This window comes from Oncorhynchus tshawytscha, linkage group LG05 (genome assembly GCF_018296145.1).
Source record: "Oncorhynchus tshawytscha isolate Ot180627B linkage group LG05, Otsh_v2.0, whole genome shotgun sequence".
NCBI classification, from domain to species: domain Eukaryota; kingdom Metazoa; phylum Chordata; class Actinopteri; order Salmoniformes; family Salmonidae; genus Oncorhynchus; species Oncorhynchus tshawytscha.
Genome location: NC_056433.1, coordinates 49,708,868 through 49,729,801, shown reverse-complemented (window position 1 = coordinate 49,729,801; position 20,934 = coordinate 49,708,868). Strand labels below are relative to the sequence as shown.

The window sequence follows — 20,934 nt, the reverse complement described above, 5'->3', positions numbered from 1 at the left end:
AGCAGACCACGGCAATCACAAAGACACCTGACACATCAGAGCCAAAAGGATTCTTTAATGAGATTTGGAATTCTTTTTCAAACTCAAATGATCTATCTCATGACAAGAACATTGCCAAGATGACAGATATAGATGTATCAGACTCAGAATCGTTCAAAGGCACCACACAGGAAGAAGAGGTGAAAAACGAATGTACCTGAACCTGCATCGTTTGAAGAAATGTGTTAAATGTAAAATGTTCAATATTCAGAGAAAATACTACATTCCTTTGTGTGACATAGAATGTAGGATTGCCCATGGGAGCAGTAGAGGCAGGACTGTGTTGAACAACATTGGGTTGGGTGACAATGATTGTGCTGTCTATAACATTTGAACTGAATTAAATGGACCTTTGTTAGATGGAAACACTGTGATTAAAGGAATATATGAATGTTTTTACAGCCATAACACCGAAGGTATTGATGTAGGTAACACCACTGTAGAATGTGATACTATTTGGGTACTAGAGACTGCAGGGGTTCGTAGAAATAAAGATAAAGGGTTGGTGAGGAATAGAAAAGGGTTGTGTGGTAAAATAACTCAGGTTGCGCCATCTCTTATTATGCTAAACAATCAAGACAGAGGTCTTGCGGATAGTTCTGGATGTGTGGAAATAACAAACTGTTGAATGTACTGCCAGATGGATCCTTTGCAATCGCTATGGCTAAACTTAAAGGGTTACGAGTAGAGGTTAAGGCAAATGCTGGGGTTGACTCTCATGTTTGGGATTGGTTAGACTTAGCATTGGGGAAATGGGGAGCCATGTTTGCTAGGATGACCTTTATGCTGGGAGGGGGGATATTGGCTCTGGGTATTGTATTTTGTTGTGTTTTACCCTGGGTGAAATCACTTGTGATCCAGACAACGGTTAAACAGATGTTTGTAAGTAGAGCTGACACTCCGGTGATAGTTGATTCTGTGCCGGGTAGGCCAGGCCACTATACTGATGGGAATGGACAGTTATGCAATGTGGTTGGTGGACCCCTTGACTGCCCTTTTGGTAATCCAAACTGCCTGTATGGAGTGGTCTCTGGAGGTGGTTACACTTGCCAGGGTTTTCATGAGGATGGTTTACATGTAGATGCTGACATTCCAAAGTCATAGGACAGTCAACTGATACGTATCCACAAAAAGGGTATTTTCCATAGTAAATACAGGGGTACTATGTATTTCTATTTTTGCTTTTGGTCTTGTGTTTTTGTATGTTTTGTTGAATGTTTTTATAGGTATATCGATGAATATATCTGGGTTTTCTTTTAATTAAAAGTTAGTTTTGCCAAAAACATGAAGGTAACAGTGGGATATCCCGGTTATAAGTGTCTATGGACCATGTCCTTAATCTTCTAACAGAGGTTGGTATCATGTTTGTTGGAGAGGTGTCTGAGAGGGAGGATCATGTTGAAAGCCTAAATGTAGAATGATGTTGTGTCAATTTGACTTTGTACCTACATACTCATGCTTCAACAGAATGTTATGTATTTATTTTATTGTTTGCTTCTAACTAGATCTTTTACTCTTATGAAATACTAGAGATGTTTGGTCTAAGTTAATTAGGAAGCTTGATTTTTGTTAATCAACTGTTGATATTATGTTCGGATATGTCCTTTTAAGTTTTTTGGTGCTTATTAAAGCACCAGAGGGAGGTTATGTGGGAGAATTATATACATGATTTGATAACAAAAGAGAAAATGTACATTTATGGGTTCATTCCTGTTCTGGTAAAGTGCATTTTCTATTGAATAGGGCAGAAAGCCGAGAAAGACCATGGGAGTATGGAACAGCCGGGAACACTAAAGGAATGCAGACACATAGACGCCTAGAAATGACTGGACATACAAAGGTCAGAGTGATATATCAAGGAGGGAGTCAGCCAAATGACCCCAGATGAATTACAGATATCAGTTACATCGCAGGGGAGACACAAGTCTGTTTAATCTTATACAAACATATGAAGAGAAGGCGACCAGAACAGCTAGTCACAGGAAAGGGGGATGTATATTATCTTTAGGTCAAAAGAAGGGTCTTGTAATCATTTTTAATCTGACTGAAAGCAGATGTGGGCGTTACTGGGCTGAACAAGCAGGAAGCACGGATTGGGATGTAACTTAATTTGCATATGGGAGGGACTTATATGGTAGGTGTATAACTCAGAGCGAGGGCTCTGAAAAAAGTGTGTGTGTTTCGCGGACCGCTCCGGCTTATGATACTGTTGTATTAAAAGTCTACATTGATTTTCATAAAGTTCTTGGATGTGTCATTTTTGAACCGATTTGCCACTACAGTGTAAAAAACATTAAGAGCACCTTCCTAATATTGAGTTGCAGCACCTTTTGCCCTCAGAACAGCCGTAATTTGTCAGGCATGGACTCTACAAGGTGTCAAATTGGATGGGCGTCCTTTCGTGGTGGACCATTCTTGATACCCATGGAAAAGCTGTTGAGCGTTTCCCTGTTCAAAAGCCCCTTAAATCTTTTGTCTGGCCCATTCACCCTCTGAATGGCACACATACGCAATCCATGTCTCAATAGTCTCAAGGCTTAAAATCCTTACCTGTTTCCTCCCCTTCATCTTTCTACACTGATTTGAAATGGATTTAACAAGTGACATCAATAAGGGATCATAGCTTTCACCTGGACTCATCTGGTCAGCCTATGTCATGGAAAGAGCAGGTGTCCTTAAGGTTTTGTACACTCAGTGTATATCTCTAACACTAAAGGCAGATACCTTTGATTCTGAAAATACAGAACTAAGTTCTGAATTCTTCCAGGCACTGAAATGGGAACAATAGGGAATGTCATGCACAACGTAAAATCTTTCAGCATATTAATAGGACACTGCTCCTAGACACATAATAACAATGTAATACTGATGTAGTAGTCGCTTGTTGATGTGCATGTTACTCAATGACATTGTCTAGAGTTGGGAAGCACGTAATGACGAGACATACGGACCAGCTTTCTTAAATTAGGCTCCTCTCCATGAATTCAAGTTCCACTGAGCTGAGGCACATCGGCAACTAAAGAATGGCCGGTGGAAGTAATTAATTGCAGGTACTCATGCTTTTCCTGTTCAGAAAGATAATTAGTATGGTAGTAAGATAACCTCACTTTTCTTATTGACGATCTCAGTTATCTGCTTTAACATTTCATAAATATAAACAGATGTATTAACAATTCTATCTTTGAAAACATTTGCTGTATCATCCTGATATTCCAACATACATCATAAAATATTCTGTTCAGGTGGATAACCCCATTATGTAGGGGTAGCCTAGTGGTTAGAGCGTTGGACTAGTAACCGAAAGGTTGCAACCCACTGTTAACCCACTGTTCCTAGGCCAACATTGAAAGTAAGAATTTGTTCTTAACTGACATGCCTAGTTAAATAAAGGCATTTTAAAATTTTTTTTAATGTTCAGTGGTGTATCAATAGCCAGGTGATACAGTCCAATTGCATAGAGGCTGCGTGTGTGCATGTGTATAGCTTCCAAATGGTATTCTTCCTTGTTTGCTTCTGAGAGCACAGGCAGCATTCTCTCCACCGTTCTCTCATAGAAATACTGGAGTTTCTTGTCCCGTTAGAAGGCGATATGTAGAGGCTGGCATGGTCTTCAAGTGAATCTGCCATGAACACAGCCATGAATGACAATGCTAATATTTCTTTGACCAATTCATTTACTTATTGAGTAATGTTCTATCAATACAGAGAAAGTTAGATTTATGAAATGAAAGTCAGTGTAAAATCTAGTGCTTCTGATCAGGATTGGTGTTGAATTCCTCTCTCACCTCCCCGACTGCGTCAGTCAAAATGTGGATGATCTTCTCGTGAGGAGTGGCTACCACACTCTGCCCATTGATTTCAATGATGCGGTGTCCAACCCGGATGCCCCCTCTCTCTGCGATCCCTCCACGCATCAAACTGCAGATCTGCTCAAGGCAACAGTAGGATGAGAAAGATAGAAAATAGAGATTAAAAGATAAGTGAGAGAGTTTTGAGGTGAGTGAAAGTGGACAATTGACAATTTTAGCTTGACTACTATAGAGTTCCTAAAATGGATGCCGCACATCTACTATTCAGTCTAAAATGCTGTTACAGACCACATTAATTTAAGATTCACTTTTATCTTTATTCCAGACCATGTTCACTGTGATAAATGAAAAAAAAACACAAATTAATACTACTCACTATTGATTGGACTGGGCCTTAGCAAAAAAACATTTAAAAAAATAATAAAAACATAAATGAAACATGAATGTTGGATCCTGTTTGGGGATTCTGTCTGGCAGTTGTATTCATACAAGTTTGTAGAGTAAAATAATAAAGCAACTGTCACTTACAATCCCGTCCTCTACACTGAAGCCCAACTGAAATTCTGGGTCCGGTCGCTTGATAATTGCCATGGTGACGGGAGGGCAGTGAACGATACTGAGCTTCACCTCTGCTTGGTTTTTTAAATCCTTTCACAAAAACAAAAGTGGAAAATACATAATACAAATACTAGAAATATGTCTGCCAACGTATAGTAAATGTCTGCAAAGATAAATGTCTCTGTCACCTTAAAGTACCTGTTCACTATCCCTATGCATTCTGTGCTTCTTAGATAATGAAAGACATTCACAGAATGAGAGGAGTATTGTGTGTGTGTCTGTGCATGTGCATGGAATACATTTAACAAAACAACATTAGGTGACAAAATGCAACAACCTGCCATCAGGTCCAACCTCATGCCGAAATAATACCTGGAAAGCAAACAAACCACCAATTCTTCTTCCTCTCCACATATCACACGCATCTGTCTCTATGACTTCAGCAATACAGCACCATCTAGTGTACATTCTAGGAACTATACAATAGACACAGCCAAGACAGCTCACAGGAAAGAATGAAACAGGCACAGACACAGTCCCCCTTCTTACCCGTATTATACTCTGGCAGGTGGCTATGGGGAGGCCCACCAGGCTAGTGCCATTGACTGACATGATGCGGTCTCCTATGCTGAGGGCCCCGCAGCGTTCTGCAGGACCACCGTGGAGCAGGTTGGCCACCATCACCGTGGGCAGGATGGAGCCCCAGCCCGACTCCACCACAGCCACCCCCACTATCTCCCTGGGAGCCTTGGAGATGGACACCTGGACACAGACAGTAGGGAGATGGTTTAAGAGAAAGGGGGGATTTCATGGGTGGTGTTCAGTAGGGAAACGCTATAGCAAAACGTTTTGCAATTGAAAACAAAAAAAAACAATGTCCTTAGTGGAAAAGTTCAGGTATTAACTCACTCCATTTCAAAACGTTTTTTCCCCAACTGAACACAACGTTGATGTACATTCCACTTAAGACACATCATGAAATGTATGGATCTGTTTCAATACTGTCTTGTGCGAGATAGGAAGTGCTTGTTGCAGATAGGAAGTGCTTGTTGCAGATAGGAAGTGCTTGTTGTGTACAACCAGCAAATATCTATTTGGTTTATGAAGGTCAACATTTAACTCCATGCACAAACAAATGTTAACATAAAACAGATTTCATAGGCTCCTGGTTGATGGTTAAATCGCCACAGACTGTGTTCGATACGCGAACATGAGTCAATTAGATCAAGAGTAAAAACAGATGCTTATCTAGGCTAAAGGTAGGAGGAATACTGCGTTTATAGGCCAACACTCAAATGGAAACGCTGGCTGGTAATAACAACATGGTGCTGAAATACTGACGGGTTTCTGTACCTCTCTGATGTTATCTGAATCCGAGAAGTGTACCAGGTCTCCGTTAAAGTGCTCCTGTGTCCCCAGGTAGTCACTGTACTCGCTGGGCCTCAGCTCACTGGCCTTGATGCCGTTGGCATGGAGGAACTGCTGGTAGGCCACACCGAAGGCCTGGCCAATCGCCTGAGTGATCACCTGGGCCTGCATGAAAGGAGAGACACAGTGAGTCAGTGGGCATGTTCAAACGTGTCCCAGCCTGGCAGGTAAGAGTACGATAATCCTTGTCATATAACAATATGGCAATCCTGTTCCTCCTCACAATCTTACAGAGCGTTTCAAGTTGTCAAAATAGGCTGTGGCTAACCATCAAGATATGGCCCATTGGTTTACCTCAATCCTAATATTAAACCTAACCATAATCTATCCCAAACTCTAACCTAACCATAACTGCTAATTTCCTCTTGTTTAACAACTCCTGGCATGGAAAAGTAACCTGGGTGCCAGGCTGTTTGTTTTTGTGTTCAACAAAGCTCCGCTACCTAGTTGCATGGCAAGTACTGATGGCTCAAGTACTGTAGAAAAAGACTGGCACTGGGAATAAAACATGTTTTTTTTCTTCTTCTAACCAGTGCAACCTAATCTGATTATTTTCAACAACAAACAAATCCCCACAGAAAACCAATTGGACAAAATGCTGTATGGTTTCTGATTGAATGACTCACCTTGTCAGAGTTGAACACATGGCAGATCATGCAGCACTTATTCTGTGGCCCGGGGGAGTTGACCCCAGCAGGGTTCCCCTCCTGGCCCTTACGCCCCCCGGCCGGCTTCCTGCGGGCCATCAGGACCACGATGCTGCCGATGTCTGCGATGTAGGAGATCATCTGGAGAGGATGGTCCATCATGGCCTCCTGTAGGTGGAACAGAAGGGATGAATGTGTGGAGGAAACATGTACTAACTGTTCACTAACACGTTCACGTAAGTTAACTAACACGTTAATGTTACAGAGGCAATGATTTTTGGTAAAAGAATGTGAAAAAATCCATGATGGACCCATTCTCACTAGGTCTAACAACGAAGAGGGCTAGGTTAGTCTAAGACTGCATTTACACAGGCAGCCCAATTCTGATATTTCTTTCACTAATTGGTATTTTGTCCAATTAGATGAGCTCTGAAAATCTGAAAAAGATCTGATATGAAAATATCTGATGTAATTGGTCAAAATAACAATTAGTAGATAAAAATTACTAGAATTGGGCTGCCTCTGAACACAGCCTAACAGCACCCACTATATATCTAGACGCAGTCAGCCATGCAGAAGGGAGCAAGCTGACAAACTGACCCACTTTGATTCTCTTTACTATTCAACTGTACAGGACGAGTTTGACTCAAATTAGAGACACTGCTATTCAAGGAATGACCTTCAACTACTTTGTCATCCATTCAAACCACGTCATGCTCGGCTGATTGTGTCAGTGGCAGCAGTTGCCTACCTGTGTGTCTGCGCTGAGGACTTTGATGCGCTGAGTGGAGATGAAGAGATCCACCTCGGTCATAGGCTGAGACTCTCCCTCTGGGGCCTGGAGTAAGACAAGAGCAAACCTTTTGATGATACTTTTTAAAGCAGATCACCCATTCTTGGCAGAATGGTCTGAGCCATTCTGCCACCTCTGGTCTATTGGCCCTCCCATCCTTATGAGGCCAGTTTCACACTCATCCCAGTCGAAGCTCTTCTCTGTCCTGGCATCCTAAGGAAGGAACAAGCTTCCCCCTAATGTCAGTACACTCCCAGTCCAACTTCCGTAACAGCTGAAAACCTACCTCTTCAAACAGAATCTTAAATAATCCCACAGTCCCCCCCCAAAGAAGAACAAACACCTTACCATTGCACTTGCCTTTCCTGTACTAACACTTGCATTTATCTTTTCATACTATCATTGACTTTCCTTTATTGAGGAAAATGTTTACTTACTATGATCGTAGCAACACCCCATAGCAAGAAATATAACCCGCAAACGGTTCTGTCACAGCGTACTCTTACCCCAGCAGTCCTCAAACCACTGTGATATGTGATTTTTCTTACCTAGCTACCTTAAGATTAATGCACTTACTGTACGTCGCTCTGGATAACAGCGTCTGCAAAATGACTAAAATGTCAAATGAAAACTCACTTTGATCCTGTCCACAGCCTCCTGGGCCTGTTTCATTCGAGCGTTGGTGGAGGGGTTCTTGTCAGACTTGAGCTGGGTGGAGCCCAGATACTTGGCCACAAATATGACCCCATCCAGGAGGTCATTTGGATCACAGGGGCCAGGCACTGACAGAAATGCATTACTATTATTATTTAAGAGTCCAATGAGAGAAGCATAGAAGTTTTACATACAGCCTAAATTGAGATTACCGTCTTTATAGGCTGGGCGGTCCTCTGCCCCCTGTAAATGAAGAGGTTAGTGATTACTGAACAAAGTGAAAGACACAGCTCATTTGAACCAATCATCAGCAAAGTAATATACACTAATAACACCACCATTCATCATTGATAACCATATTTTAGCATGTCAAACTTACCCGCTGACTGTTCTCTGCAGAGTCTACCTCTGGAGCCTCCTCCCCTAACTTCATCCATACAGGCTCTGGGACCTCGTCCTCCGGGAAAGACTCCACGGAGTCATCCCTGTGGCGCAGCCGCCAGCCATTCCCAAAATGTTCCCAGAACCTTTCGCCATCCTCCTGGTTGTAGGAGACTGACACCACCGCGTCCATCTCCCCTCTCCGGGCCATGTAAGGAGGAACCTTGATGTCAGAGGAACTGGGCTGGGAAGCCCCTATCTCTGTACACTCCAACAGCCCTAATAGGTCTCTCTGGTTCCTCTCTGAGAAAAGCATCTCTGAGGCCTGTTTCGGGTTATGCTCTGGGTCTGGTAGCAATGGGCTGATGTCCATCAACAGAGATGGGCATGGAGGCTCAAATTCAGAGGGTTCAGAGAATTCTGATGGTGGTGGTGGTGTAGGGTCAGAGGTTGAGTCCCTGGGGAGAGGGCTTTCTCCAATGACCTGGAGTCGGTTTAGCAGGTGGTGGATCCGCGTGTGGTCTTTGTCACCTGTTTTCCTGATCTCAACCTTCTCCTCCATCGCATCCCCCACCTCTCCTCCCTCTTTGCTAGGATCCAGAACCTGTTTGGTTGGGGTGTTATCCTCAGGAGCATAGTCGATTAGCTCCTCCTGGCTAACTACCAGAGAAGAAGCTGCAGTGTCACTGGTGTACAAGGGAGGTAGGGACTCACTTAATCTGTCCTCTAAAATGTCCACAGGGACCAAGGAGGGAGGGAAGCTAGGGTCGTCCATCTCTTCCACTGAACCTGCTTCACTAGAGTCGTCTGACCTCCAGTCCAGAGGAGGGGGTTCTATTAGGTTAAAGGAGTCCAGGTCTTCTGATTCAGGGTAAGAAGCAGCTCTAGAGAACTGGCTTTGGCTGTCTGGCTCATCTACAGCAGGTCCACCACAAGCAGTGTTCTCCTGTTGAGCTGAAGGTGAGGAAACGGTTTGTTTCTCCTCTTTTCCAGCAGGGCAATTACCTGCCTCCATTTTGTGGATAAGAGCACGGGATCATAGGCAGCACATTACCAGGTTGAAATGATGGAGACTCCACATACATACAAGCCCCTTTCAATGCCTAGTAGGGTGTTTCTGCAATTTATAGGGGTAACTGTCGGAAGTTGGTATTTTTTCACTGTGAAAGTAGACCGTTTTTGCATTCACCACTTCTTGTGCAGGGGAATAATAAAAGCAACCACTCTTTTTTTAGTCTCTTCATTGACCTATGTCCATCAAGATAGCAGTGCTACTGCCTCAGGCTCAAAGTACATGTCATTGTCATGCGTGTCACCAATATAGAAAGTACCCTTTGTGCATTCAGCCTATGACAATATGGTATGGTTTATTTGTATTGGGCTATTAATAACATTTGATCCATCTGTAACAAAATGACCAGTAAAAGAGCTATAACCAATATAAAAATTGCATAAGTGATTATGATCATGGTGAGCTACTCACAAAAAAATACAAGACTCCAATCTTCTGAAAATAATTACAGAGAAAACACATATGCTGGCAGTGCTGCTAGAGAAATTACAGTAGCTGGATTGTCATTACAGCTTGGATCACCCGAGCTAATTTGCTAGCTATCTAATTTAGCTACCTACGGCTACTCAGCTCATTTACAGTCAAGAAGCGTCACTAAATAAGCTGGTTTGCCAATTACGAGACATTGAGGACAATATTGGCATTACCAACATAAATCTGACATGATCCAGATGCTCACCCGGTTAAATTCTGGATCCGATGACTGACAACTGCTTGAATTTAACTGTCACGGATGAAGTTTACTTGTTTGGGAACTCAGCACCAAAACAGAGAAGTCAGCAATGCAAGTCAGCTAATAGTAATAGCTACAAATGTAACAGAATTTTGATAAGTACATTTGCTGGACGCTCATATCGTGTTAATGATACATAAAACGATGTCGTTGTTTCACTGCTGTCAGACCGACACTCGCAAAACGCGGTCTACTCAACTCATCCGCTCTTCAGTTTCCGCCTGAATTTGTTGCGCGAATACACACCACTTTACGGTACCGCGTGTTTTCTGGTAGGGGGAACAGTGTAGGATGCACTGTCATGCAGCGACAGAGACGATAGCTACAAATCATTCAAAGCAAACAGTTTGAAGCACACGTATTAAATCTCCCATATTCCAAATTACACCAAACATTTTATTTCATTTTCGTGACTTACTAAAAATTACTTTGATATCGCGGGTAAAATGAGGCTGCAGAGGCTGCAGTAGCCTAAGGGTAGTGCTGTTTATGAAATGTTAAATTGTCAAAGCACACACACACCTTCACATCAAGATCGAAGTAAACTTGATATGTTTTTTTTAGTAGAAAATTCATCCACGTGATGACCATTTCAAACCATACGATGCCAACTTAAAATATGGGTTAATATAATTGGTTATTCTATATTACAGTGAACTTTTAAGTAAGATAATAAAACATTTTGTTGGCGCTGTTTCTATTTCTCCAATTGCACCCTGTGTGGCTGGAGTAAAAAAAAGAAGGAATAAATGAGTGGCACCTTTATCTGGTAGACCTCCAATTCCATGAAATAGACTGACCTGGTGAAAGCTGGGATACTTATTGCGTGGCAGTTTGATGTTGTAGGGTGTTTTAGTTTCAGACATAATGCCCATTGATACTGGTAGATAAACGTTTGAATGCCACATAATATCTGAACGTCAATGCCAATCAGGTGCGTCCCTTTATTGCAGCAATGTATCTATCTGCCGATGGGTTTGTTCCACTGGATATTACTTTATGCCACAAGGCTAGGGTAGGATTCATAATGAATGGTTCCAGCAAGAATATACCATGAAGGGATGCATTTGATCGACAACAAAGTTCAGATACCCTGTTGCCTTTGCATGTTGTTTTACTGGTATCGTTGGTCCCTATGTGTGCCATAAAAACACATTTCAAAAACGTGTTTTTTCTTACTTCTTATGGCTGCATGGGGCAGTATTGAATAGCTTGGATGAAAAGGTGCCAGAGGTGCCCAGAGTAAACTGCCTGCTCCTCAGTCCCAGTTGCTAATATATGCATATTATTAGAAATAGAAAACACTCTGACGTTTCTAAAACTGTTTGAATGATGTCTGTGAGTATAACAGAACTCATATGGCAGGCAAAAACCTGAGAAAAAAGTCCAACTCCTGGTGGGAAGTCTGAGGTTGGTCGATTTTCAGCTTCCACTAGATGTCAACCGTCTTTAGAAACTTGTTTGAGGCTTCTACTGTGAAGTGGGGCCGAATGAGAGTGGATTGAGTCAGAGGTCTGGCAGCAGTCACGCACTGGTCACGCGCATTTCACATGAGGGGTATCTTCCGTTCCTTTGCTTTTCTGAAGACAAAGGAATTCTCCAGTTGGAATATTTATTGAAGCTTTATGTGAAAAACATCCTAAAGATCGATTCCATACATCGTTTGACAAGTTTCTACGGTCTGTAACGGAACATTTTGACATTTCGTCTTCAACTAGTGAACGCGCTTCGTGAGTTTTGATTTGTTTACCAAACGCGCGAACAAAAGTAGCTATTTGGACATAAATGATGGACATTACCGAACAAATGAAACATTTATTGTGGACCTGGGATTCCTGGGAGTGCATTCTGATGAAGATCATTAAAGGTAAGTGAATATTTATAATGTTATTTCTGACTTCTGTTGACTCTAACATGGAGGAAATATGTATTTGTTTTCTGAGCGCTGTTCTCAGATTATAGCATGGTTTGCTTTTTCCGTAATGCTTTTTAAAAATCTGACACAGCTGTTGCATTAAGGAGAAGTATATCTTTAATTCCATGTATAACACTTGTATTTTCATCAACATTTATGATGAGTATTTCTGTAAATTGATGTGACTCTCTGCAAATTCACCGGATGTTTTTGGAACTACTGAACATAACGCACCCAATGTATACTGAGATTTTTTATATAAATATGAACTTTACCGAACAAAACATACATGTATTGTGTAACATGAAGTCCTATGAGTGTCATCTGAGGAAGATCATCAAAGGTTAGTGATTCATTTGATCTCTATTTGTGCTTTTTGTGACTCCTCTCTTTGGCTGGAAAAATGGCTGTGTTTCCTGTGGCTTGGCTCTGACCTAACATAATCGTTTGTGGTGCTTTCGCTGTAAAGCTTATTTGAAATCGGACACTTTGGTGGGATTAAAAACAAGATTACCTTTAAAATGGTATAAGATACTTGTATGCTTGAGGAATTTTTATTATGAGATTTCTGTTGTTTTGAATTTGGCGCCCTGCACTTTCACTGGCTGTTGTCATATCGATCCCATTAACGGCCCTAATCTGTGGGCAGAACTGAAAAAGCGTGCGAGCAAGGAGGCCTACAAACATAACTGAGTCATGTTTGTAGGCCTCCTTTCTCGCACACGCTTTTTCAGTTCTGCCCACAGATTGTCTATAGGATTGAGGTCAGGGCTTTGTGATGGCCACTCCAATAGCTTGACTTTGTTGTCCTTAAGCCATTTTGCCACAACTTTGGAAGTATGCTTGGAGTCATTGTCCATTGTCCACCAGCTCTGTAAGGAGGAATGGGCCAAAATTCACCCAACTTATTGTGGGATGCTTGTGGAAGGCTACCTGAAACGTTTGACCCAAGTTAAACAATTTAAAGGCAATGCTACCTAATACTAATTGAGTGTATGTAAACTTCTGACCCACTGGGAATGTGATAAAAGAAATAAAAGCTGAAATAAATAATTCTCTCTACTATTATTTGGACATTTCACATTCTTAAAATAAAGTGGTGATCCTAACTGACCTAAGACAGGGAATTTTTACAAGGATCAAATGTCAGGAATTGTGAAAAACTGAGTTTAAATTTATTTGTGTGTGTAAACTGACTTCAACTGTATGTGTCTGTTAAGGTTTTCTTCCGTCGAAGGAGAGGCGGACCAAAATGCAGCGTGGTTATTTCGATACATGTTTAATAAAATATAAACACAAACAAATACAAAACAATAAACGTGAAAACCTAAACAGCCTTATCTGGTGCAAACAAACACTGAGACAGGAACAATCACCCACAAAACACTCCAAGAATATGGCTGCCTAAATATGGTTTCCAATCAGAGACAACAATAAACACCTGCATCTGATTGAGAACCACTCCAGGCAACCATAGACTTTTCTAGACAACCCCACTAACCACAATCCCATAACCTACAAAAAAACCCTAGACAAAACACACCACAAAAATAACCCATGTCACACCCTTGCCTGACCAAAATAATAAAGAAAACACAAAATACTAAGACCAGGGCGTGACAGTGTCTTCTTTGGCAGCGGCAGGGCAGTCAGTTGTGTTGGCGTGTCTCCTTCCTTTACTTAGCCATGCCTTCACATATGGCGAGGGGCTGAACAGCTGCAGTGGTGGACTGCTGCGTTTGAGGAAAAGCAGATTGGATAGGTGGCTGACTGCGAGCGCATTTTGCTTGCCTGTCAGGATGTCATTCATGCTGCTGAATTTACACTTGCATTTACTGGTGGATATGGCAATGGTTTCTACTGCCTTCAGAGGTGACAAGGAGACCTGCGTTTTTGTAGCTTTGGAATCCTTGAACTAATCGGAATCCCCGAACACTCTCCATCCCATCTACTCTGAACACCTCGCACAGGTGTCTCACTGCATTGTCTCCAAACTGAATGTCCAGCTCTTCAGGCCACAAGTCTGGATAGAGGACCTTCACGTCTTCAATTATTTCTCTCTATTTACCTGCTCTCAATGTCCATTGTGCTGATGTGGGAGGAGTGTGTTGGGGTGAACAACTTGGGAGTGTACACTTTATCTCTTCCTCTGTACGACGCGAGCACATTCACAAGCGACTGCAAGGACTCTTGCATTATGTACCTCTAAACACAGCAGTCGTGGTCTAAAATTCAGGAGCACACAGCTTTGTTCACTTCAAATGTTAATCAAATTGATCCCGCCCGTGTTGAAAGCGTCAAAGTAACAAGCTGTAAATGCACGTGACAGACGTAATCTTTTTCAGGATGAAGGTTTACACGAGTCACAACGTTGAGTGAAATACAGTACTATTTTTCTCACCTTTATTTAACCAGGTAAGCTAGTTGAGAACAAGTTCTCATTTACAACTGCGACCTGGCCAAGATAAAGCAAAGCAGTGCAACAGAAAAAACAACACAGAGTTACACATGGAATAAACAAGCGTACAGTCAATAACACAATAGAAAAAAAAATAAAGTCTATATACAGTTTGTGCAAATGGCATGAGGAGGTGAGGCAATAAATAAATAAAGGCCATAGTAGCAAAGTAATTACAATATGGCAGATTAACACTGGAGTGATAGATGAGCAGATGATGGTGTGTAAGTAGTGATACTGGTGTGCAAAAGAGCAGCAAAGTAAATAAAAACAATATGGGCATGAGGAAGGTAGATTGGGTGGGCTATTTACAGATGGACTACGTACAGCTGCAGCGGTCGGTTAGCTGCTCAGATAGTTGATGTTTAAAGTTAGTGAGGGAAATGTAAGTCTCCAGCTTCAGCGATTTTTGCAATTCATTCCAGTCACTGGCAGCAGAGAACTGGAAGGAAAGGTGGCCAAAGGAAGTGTTGGCTTTGGGGATGATCAGTGAGATATATCTGCTGGAGCGCGTGCTACGGGTGGGTGTTGTTATCATGACCAGTGAGCTGAGATAAGGCAGAGCTTTACCTAGCAAAGACTTATAGATGACCTGGAGCCAGTGGGTCTGGCGATGAATATTTAGCGAGTGCCAGCCGACTAGAGCATACAGGTCGCAGTGTTGGGTGGTATAAGGCGCTTTGGTAACAAAACGGATGGCACTGTGATACTCTACTCAGCAAATTGGATGTAGTCTATTGGAAGCTATTTTGTAGATGACATCGCCGAAGTCGGGGATCGGTAGGATAGTCAGTTTTACTAGGGTAAGTTTGGCGGCGTGAGTGAAGGAGGCTTTGTTGCGAAATAGAAAACAGATTCTAGATTTGATTTTGGATTGGAGATGTTTGATATGAGTCTGGAAGGAGAGTTTACAGTCTTGCCAGACACCTAGGTATTTGTAGTTGTCCACGTAGTCTAGGTCAGAACCGTCCAGAGTAGTGATAATAGTCGGGCAGGCAGGTGCGGCAGTGAATGGTTGAAAAGCATGCATTTGGTTTTGCTAGCGTTTAAGAGCAGTTGGAGGCCACAGAAGGAGTGTTGTGTGGCATTGAAGCTCGTTTGAAGGTTAGTTAACACAGTGTCCAAAGAAGGGCCAGAGGTATACAGAATGGTATCGTCTGCGTAGAGGTGGATCAGGGAATCACCCGCAGCAAGAGCGACATCGTTGATGTATGCAGAGAAAAGAGTCGGCCCAAGAATTGAACCCTGTTGTACCCCCATAGAGACTGCCAGAGGTCCGGACAACAGGCCCTCCAATTTTACACACTGAACTCTGTCTGCGAAGTAGTTGGTGAACCAGGCGAGGCAGTCATTTGAGAAACCAAGGCTATTGAGTCTGCCGATAAGAATATGGTGATTGACAGAGTCGAAAGCCTTGGCCAGGTCGATGAAGACGTCTGCACAGTACTGTCTTTTATCGATGGCGGTTATGATATTGTTTAGTACCTTGAGCGAGGCTGAGGTGCCCCCGTGACCAGCTCGGAAACCGGATTGCACAACGGAGAAGGTACGGTGGGATTCGAAATGGTCAGTGATCTGTTTATTAACTTGGCCTTCAAAGACTTTAGAAAGGCAGGGCAGGATGGATGTAGGGCCTCATACAGATTTCTTTAACAATTTGTGCAACAGAGCAAATGTTTTACAGGTAGTTCAATCCAAGATCCTTGGGACGTCCCTACCCTAAATCCCAACGAAATACATTTACACATACATGTTATTCAATCATTTCCCGTGGCGAATTTAGCATGTAAATCTTGGTTGGGTAAATTTAACTTTTTGTTGTTGTTGATGCATGCCAGCAGAGCCACTACACAACACAACACTAAACAATACATGAATTGCACTATAATGGTGACAAACGGTGCCCGCAAACTGTTAGGGCCTACAAAGCTGTCCAAACAGCAGAGCTTACTTTTCAGCACCATTGAGTGAATCCTTACCACTGTTACACCTGGCTGTAAGCGGAGCCTTGTATGGCAGCAAAACTGTTCATTCGGTCTCATTTACTGCCTTTAAAAAAACATAGCAGATAAGAGGCAATCCGTAATTTCTATTAAGACATTAATGAGCGAGCTAAAGCTGACTTAGTCAATATAACTATTTGTTCAGCACTTCAAGTCAAATCAAATGTATTGGTCACATACATATATTTAGCATATGTTATTGCGGGTGTAGTGAAATGCTTGTAAGAAATAACACACAAAAAAACTAAATAGTGCAAAGTTGCTTAGGACCTAGAAGCAGAGCTGCCATGTCTGGCGGCACCATCGTTCACTTTTGAAATGTGCAGGACAGTATTCAGAACATGGGCATTCTTACAGTATTCTGCCTGTACCCTAAGGGGGCATATAAGCAGACAACGAAAGCTCTTACAATATTCAATGATCACATTTCTCTCAAACAGGCTATAGGCTACATGTGCACCACTAAGTTAGAACAGTAGGCTAAGTTATGAGTGGGAAAAGGACCAAATTATTAAGGTCAGGCACATGGGCTACTAACAGCTTACTACACAACATACACTTAGTATTATTTCATTAGCTACAGTATACATATCTCCAGCGTACAATACATTTTTTGGACTCACCTTGTTGTGCTGAGCTTACTTGAACAGGAAGGTGGAGCGGCGGTCCTTCTCATTGGAAATTTTTGTCATGAAACTTTGTCATCAAAGTCTAGCATTCACGGGATTTATAGTGCTTTCAAGACAACTGGAACAAGGTTGAATCATGACGTCAGTGATCTTCAGGTCGGAGCTCTAGAAAGAAGCCCCAGTTCCAGACATGGAATTCTGAGTTGGATGACAGTTCAAAACGTATTTTCCCAGTTGGATCTCGTTTTTTCCCGAATTCCCAGTTGTCTTGAACTCCCTGAAGTCTGAGATTTCCTAGTTTATGAGTTTCCAGTTGTTTGAATGAGGCAGAAGTCATGCTGGATTGACAGCATGGCCAATGTATTCAACCTTTTCTGGCCCATGGTTTGGCATTTGAATGTTTATCCTTTTAAAACTTGGAAAAGAGATCCTTAAATCCAGACTTGGACCACACACTCTCTCCACCGAATAGCAGGCTAGTGATTGCTTTGCAACACTTGCAGTTAGCCACTGATTCTTTCCAAAACAGTCATTGTTGAATTAGAGATTTCCAACTTGTTGTGTAATGTTTATGTCCGATGGCAGATGAACATTGATACGTTTTATCTGTCATTTCTCTTCATATGACAAGGACTGAAAAGGATTTGCCAGTAGATTGTTGACTTGATTCATGATGATGACTGCTTTTGTACCATGCTAGCTAAGAATTTGAAAGTATGATGTTGACATGATCAGCCCAATCAAAGCTATGGTAGATATAACGTGATTTGACGCCATTTTATCTGTGGCCAATGGTCTTGAGCCTTCTTGGATGGGCACTTTTAATGTAAATCTATGGCAGCACCCAAGGGGCTTGAACTTTCTTACTCTCCCTGTAGATTTTGCGGTGACATAGAGTCCCCATGAGTGACAGAACACTGAGCCAATCACGGCACAACTAGAGAACATTATCAACCACCTATGCTCTGTACTTTCCTCTGGCTGCCCCACCACCACAGAAAGCACTGAGGTAGGCTGAAACACCTGTATTTTGGAGCTTCCTTACTCAAGAAAGCAAAAAAGTTGTTTGTATGCAGCTTTATTAACTCAAATTTTTTAAACATTGTTTTCAAACTAATATGACACATAATAATGCCAAAATAACATGAAAAACAGACAAAAAAACGAAACAAAAAATTATAATTTCATCCAAACTGCTCGCATGCGTCAATGTGCGTCTGCTATTTTTGTTGCGTGACGCATTGCAAGTCTCGCCTCTCCCATTGGTTTTTAGCTGTATATACCCACGTGAGGGATTGAAAGGTGAACTGAGGTCCACACTTCAGTCAAGTTGGTGGTGGTAATGCACCTTAAAGTTTGTTGCCAACCGCCATATGAAGTCCACAGAAAAAGAAGAAGACTGAAGAAGGAGAGATTACTAGAAACTAACTAGGTTTCCTCTTTTATCTGTGGATTAATTGTCGAGTAGAGAACACACAATTTTGTGTGACCCAAAAAGGGTCAAAATTCTACAAAGATCCAGAAAAAAATGACCTTGTGCATTTCAGGTAAGATAATGACCCAATGTTTATATCCCAGGACAAATTAGCTGGCAACAGTTAGCTAGCAACAGAAAGCTAGCTAGCTAAATGGCCATGAATGTTTAATGTGTTTCGACCTGTCCCCAAATTAATATTGTAGTTTCAGAGTTAATTTTGATATTGCAATATGCGTGTCCTGGCATCCAAAGGATCCCGCAAAGCCTGGACTATTATTGTATTTGAACAGGAGGTGCTGCAGTGATTTTCAGCCAGGCAGCAGTAATAGAACACAAATTCAAATATTTACTTTGTGAAAAGGGGTAGTAGTCAAGCTAAGGAAAATATTTCACTTGGTCATTTCCATGAGTGCTTATAAATGAGTATAAATGCTTTATTGCCAACCAATTGTATGATTAATTGAGTAAAATACAATTTTATTGGTCCCATACACATGGTTAGCAGATGTTGTTGCGAGTGTAGTAAAATGCTTATGCTTCTAGATCCGACAGTGCAGCAGTATCTAACAGGTAATATCTAACAATTCCACAGCAAAACCTAATACACACAATCTAGTAAAGGAATGGGATAAGAATATATAAATCTAAAATATATAGATGAACAGTGACAGAGCAGCTAAGATGCAATAGATAGTGTAGGATACAGTGTAGGATACAGTATATACATATGAGATAAGTAATGCGATATATGAAAACATTCTTAAAGTGGCATTATTAAAGTGACTAGTGTTCCATTTATTAAAGTGGCCAATGATATCAAGTCTGTAGGTAGGCAGCCGCCTCTCTGTGCTAGTGATGGCTGTTTAACAATCTGAAGGCCTTGAGATAGAAGCTGTTTTTCAATCTCTCTGTCCAAGCTTTGATGCACCTGTACTGACCTTACCTTCTGGATGGAAGCGGGGTGAACAAGCAGTGGCTTGGGTGGTTATTGTCCTTGATCTTTTTTGCCTTCCTGTGACATCGGGTGTTTTAGGTGTCCTGGAGGGCAGGTAGTTTGCCCCCAGTGATGCGTTGTGCAGACCGCACCACCCTCTGGAGAGCCCTTGTGGGGGCGATGCAGTTACCGTACCAGGTGGTGATACAGCTCGACAGGATGCTCTCGATTGTGCACCTGTAAAAGTTAATGAGGGTTTTCGGTGACAAGCCACATTTTTTCAGCCTCCTGAGGATGAAGAGTCGCTGCTGTGCCTTCTTCACCACACTGTCTGTGTGTGTGGACCTTTTCAGTTTATCGGTGATATGTACACCGAGGAACTTAAAACCTTCCACCTTCTCCACTGCTGTCCCGTTGATGTGGATAGGGGGGTGCTCCCTCTGCTGTTTCCTGTAGTCCACGATCATCTCTTTTGTTTTGCTGACATTGAGTGAGAGGTTATTTTCCTGACACCACACTCCAAGGGCCCTCACCACCTCCAACGAGAGACTGGGCCGACGGAAGGGCGGAGGTGGTCGTGGGCACGCACACCGACGAGATGCCGCACCCGACGGGGTAAGAAGAAACGACCACCAGAGGCAGAACCCACAGGACTGAGTGTCTTTAATTTATCAAGCAAGATATTGAGCCCTGCCCATGTCTCCGTGCTTAATAAAGGGTTATCTTTTGTGCCTACAACTCAGTGCAATGATTTCAATGTTAAGGTAGACATGTTTAAGTTTATTTATTTTTTAGAAACATCCGTTTAAAGGAATACTTTAGCTCCCCTAATCGTGATATTTCTACTGAACGTGTAGGTTGCTCACCTGCACATACTCCGACTCCTTTTAGAAGTAAGAGTTATTTTGTACCTCTAGCCAATCGCAATCACTCTATTGAGACATATTGCAGACTCGTTGAAAAATATGTTGTTCATCTCCTTAAGAACAAACAGGAGTACATATCTTTCCATCATTTACCTCAGGATGAAAAACAAGCTTTGCTTGATTTACAATCCGATACGTCAGTCCTTATTCGTCCTGCTGATAAGGGTGGGTCGGTTGTACTCATGGATAGGACAGTTCTTGTAAATGGGTGTCATAGACAACTGCTTGACAACACCTTTTACAAGAAACTCAGAAGTGACCCTACTGCCCAATTTCAGAACACGATCTTTACTGTCCTAGATGGGTATTTAAGTTCTGGTCAGAAACAAAAAATAACACGACTTTTTGGCTATTCAACACCCTAAAATTGGCACTTTCTATACTTTGCCGAAATTACACAAGAATGTTACAAAACCTCCAGGGTGCCCTATTGTAGCGGGCATTGATGCAGTAATGGTCCCTCTATCGACTTTTGTTG

General features: G+C 42.1%; 1 protein-coding gene across 1 annotated transcript; it reads right to left on the bottom strand.

Annotated features, from left to right (window-relative positions):
• Positions 1 to 2,649: 2,649 nt before the first annotated feature.
• Positions 2,650 to 10,347, bottom strand: LOC112250750 (amyloid-beta A4 precursor protein-binding family A member 3). The gene is made up of 10 exons (XM_024421153.2): positions 8,308 to 10,347; positions 8,141 to 8,171; positions 7,911 to 8,056; positions 7,233 to 7,319; positions 6,461 to 6,649; positions 5,760 to 5,939; positions 4,956 to 5,168; positions 4,377 to 4,496; positions 3,825 to 3,965; positions 2,650 to 3,659 (listed from the first exon to the last, which is right to left on the bottom strand). The coding sequence occupies exons 1-10, from the start codon at positions 9,322 to 9,324 to the stop codon at positions 3,588 to 3,590; spliced, it is 2,196 nt and encodes a 731-aa protein (XP_024276921.1). The 5' UTR covers positions 9,325 to 10,347; the 3' UTR covers positions 2,650 to 3,587.
• Positions 10,348 to 20,934: the final 10,587 nt, after the last annotated feature.

Bases quoted from the DNA above. Each gene is read 5' to 3' on its own strand.
- LOC112250750 (XM_024421153.2), bottom strand. From the start codon at position 9,324: ATGGAGGCAGGTAATTGCCCTGCTGGAAAAGAGGAGAAACAAACCGTT. The intron at 5,169-5,759 runs GTACAGAAACCC...GTCTGTGTCCAG, and splicing joins ATTCAGATAACATCAGAGAG to GTGTCCATCTCCAAGGCTCC. The intron at 3,660-3,824 runs GTGAGAGAGGAA...TGTTCATGGCAG, and splicing joins TGACTGACGCAGTCGGGGAG to ATTCACTTGAAGACCATGCC.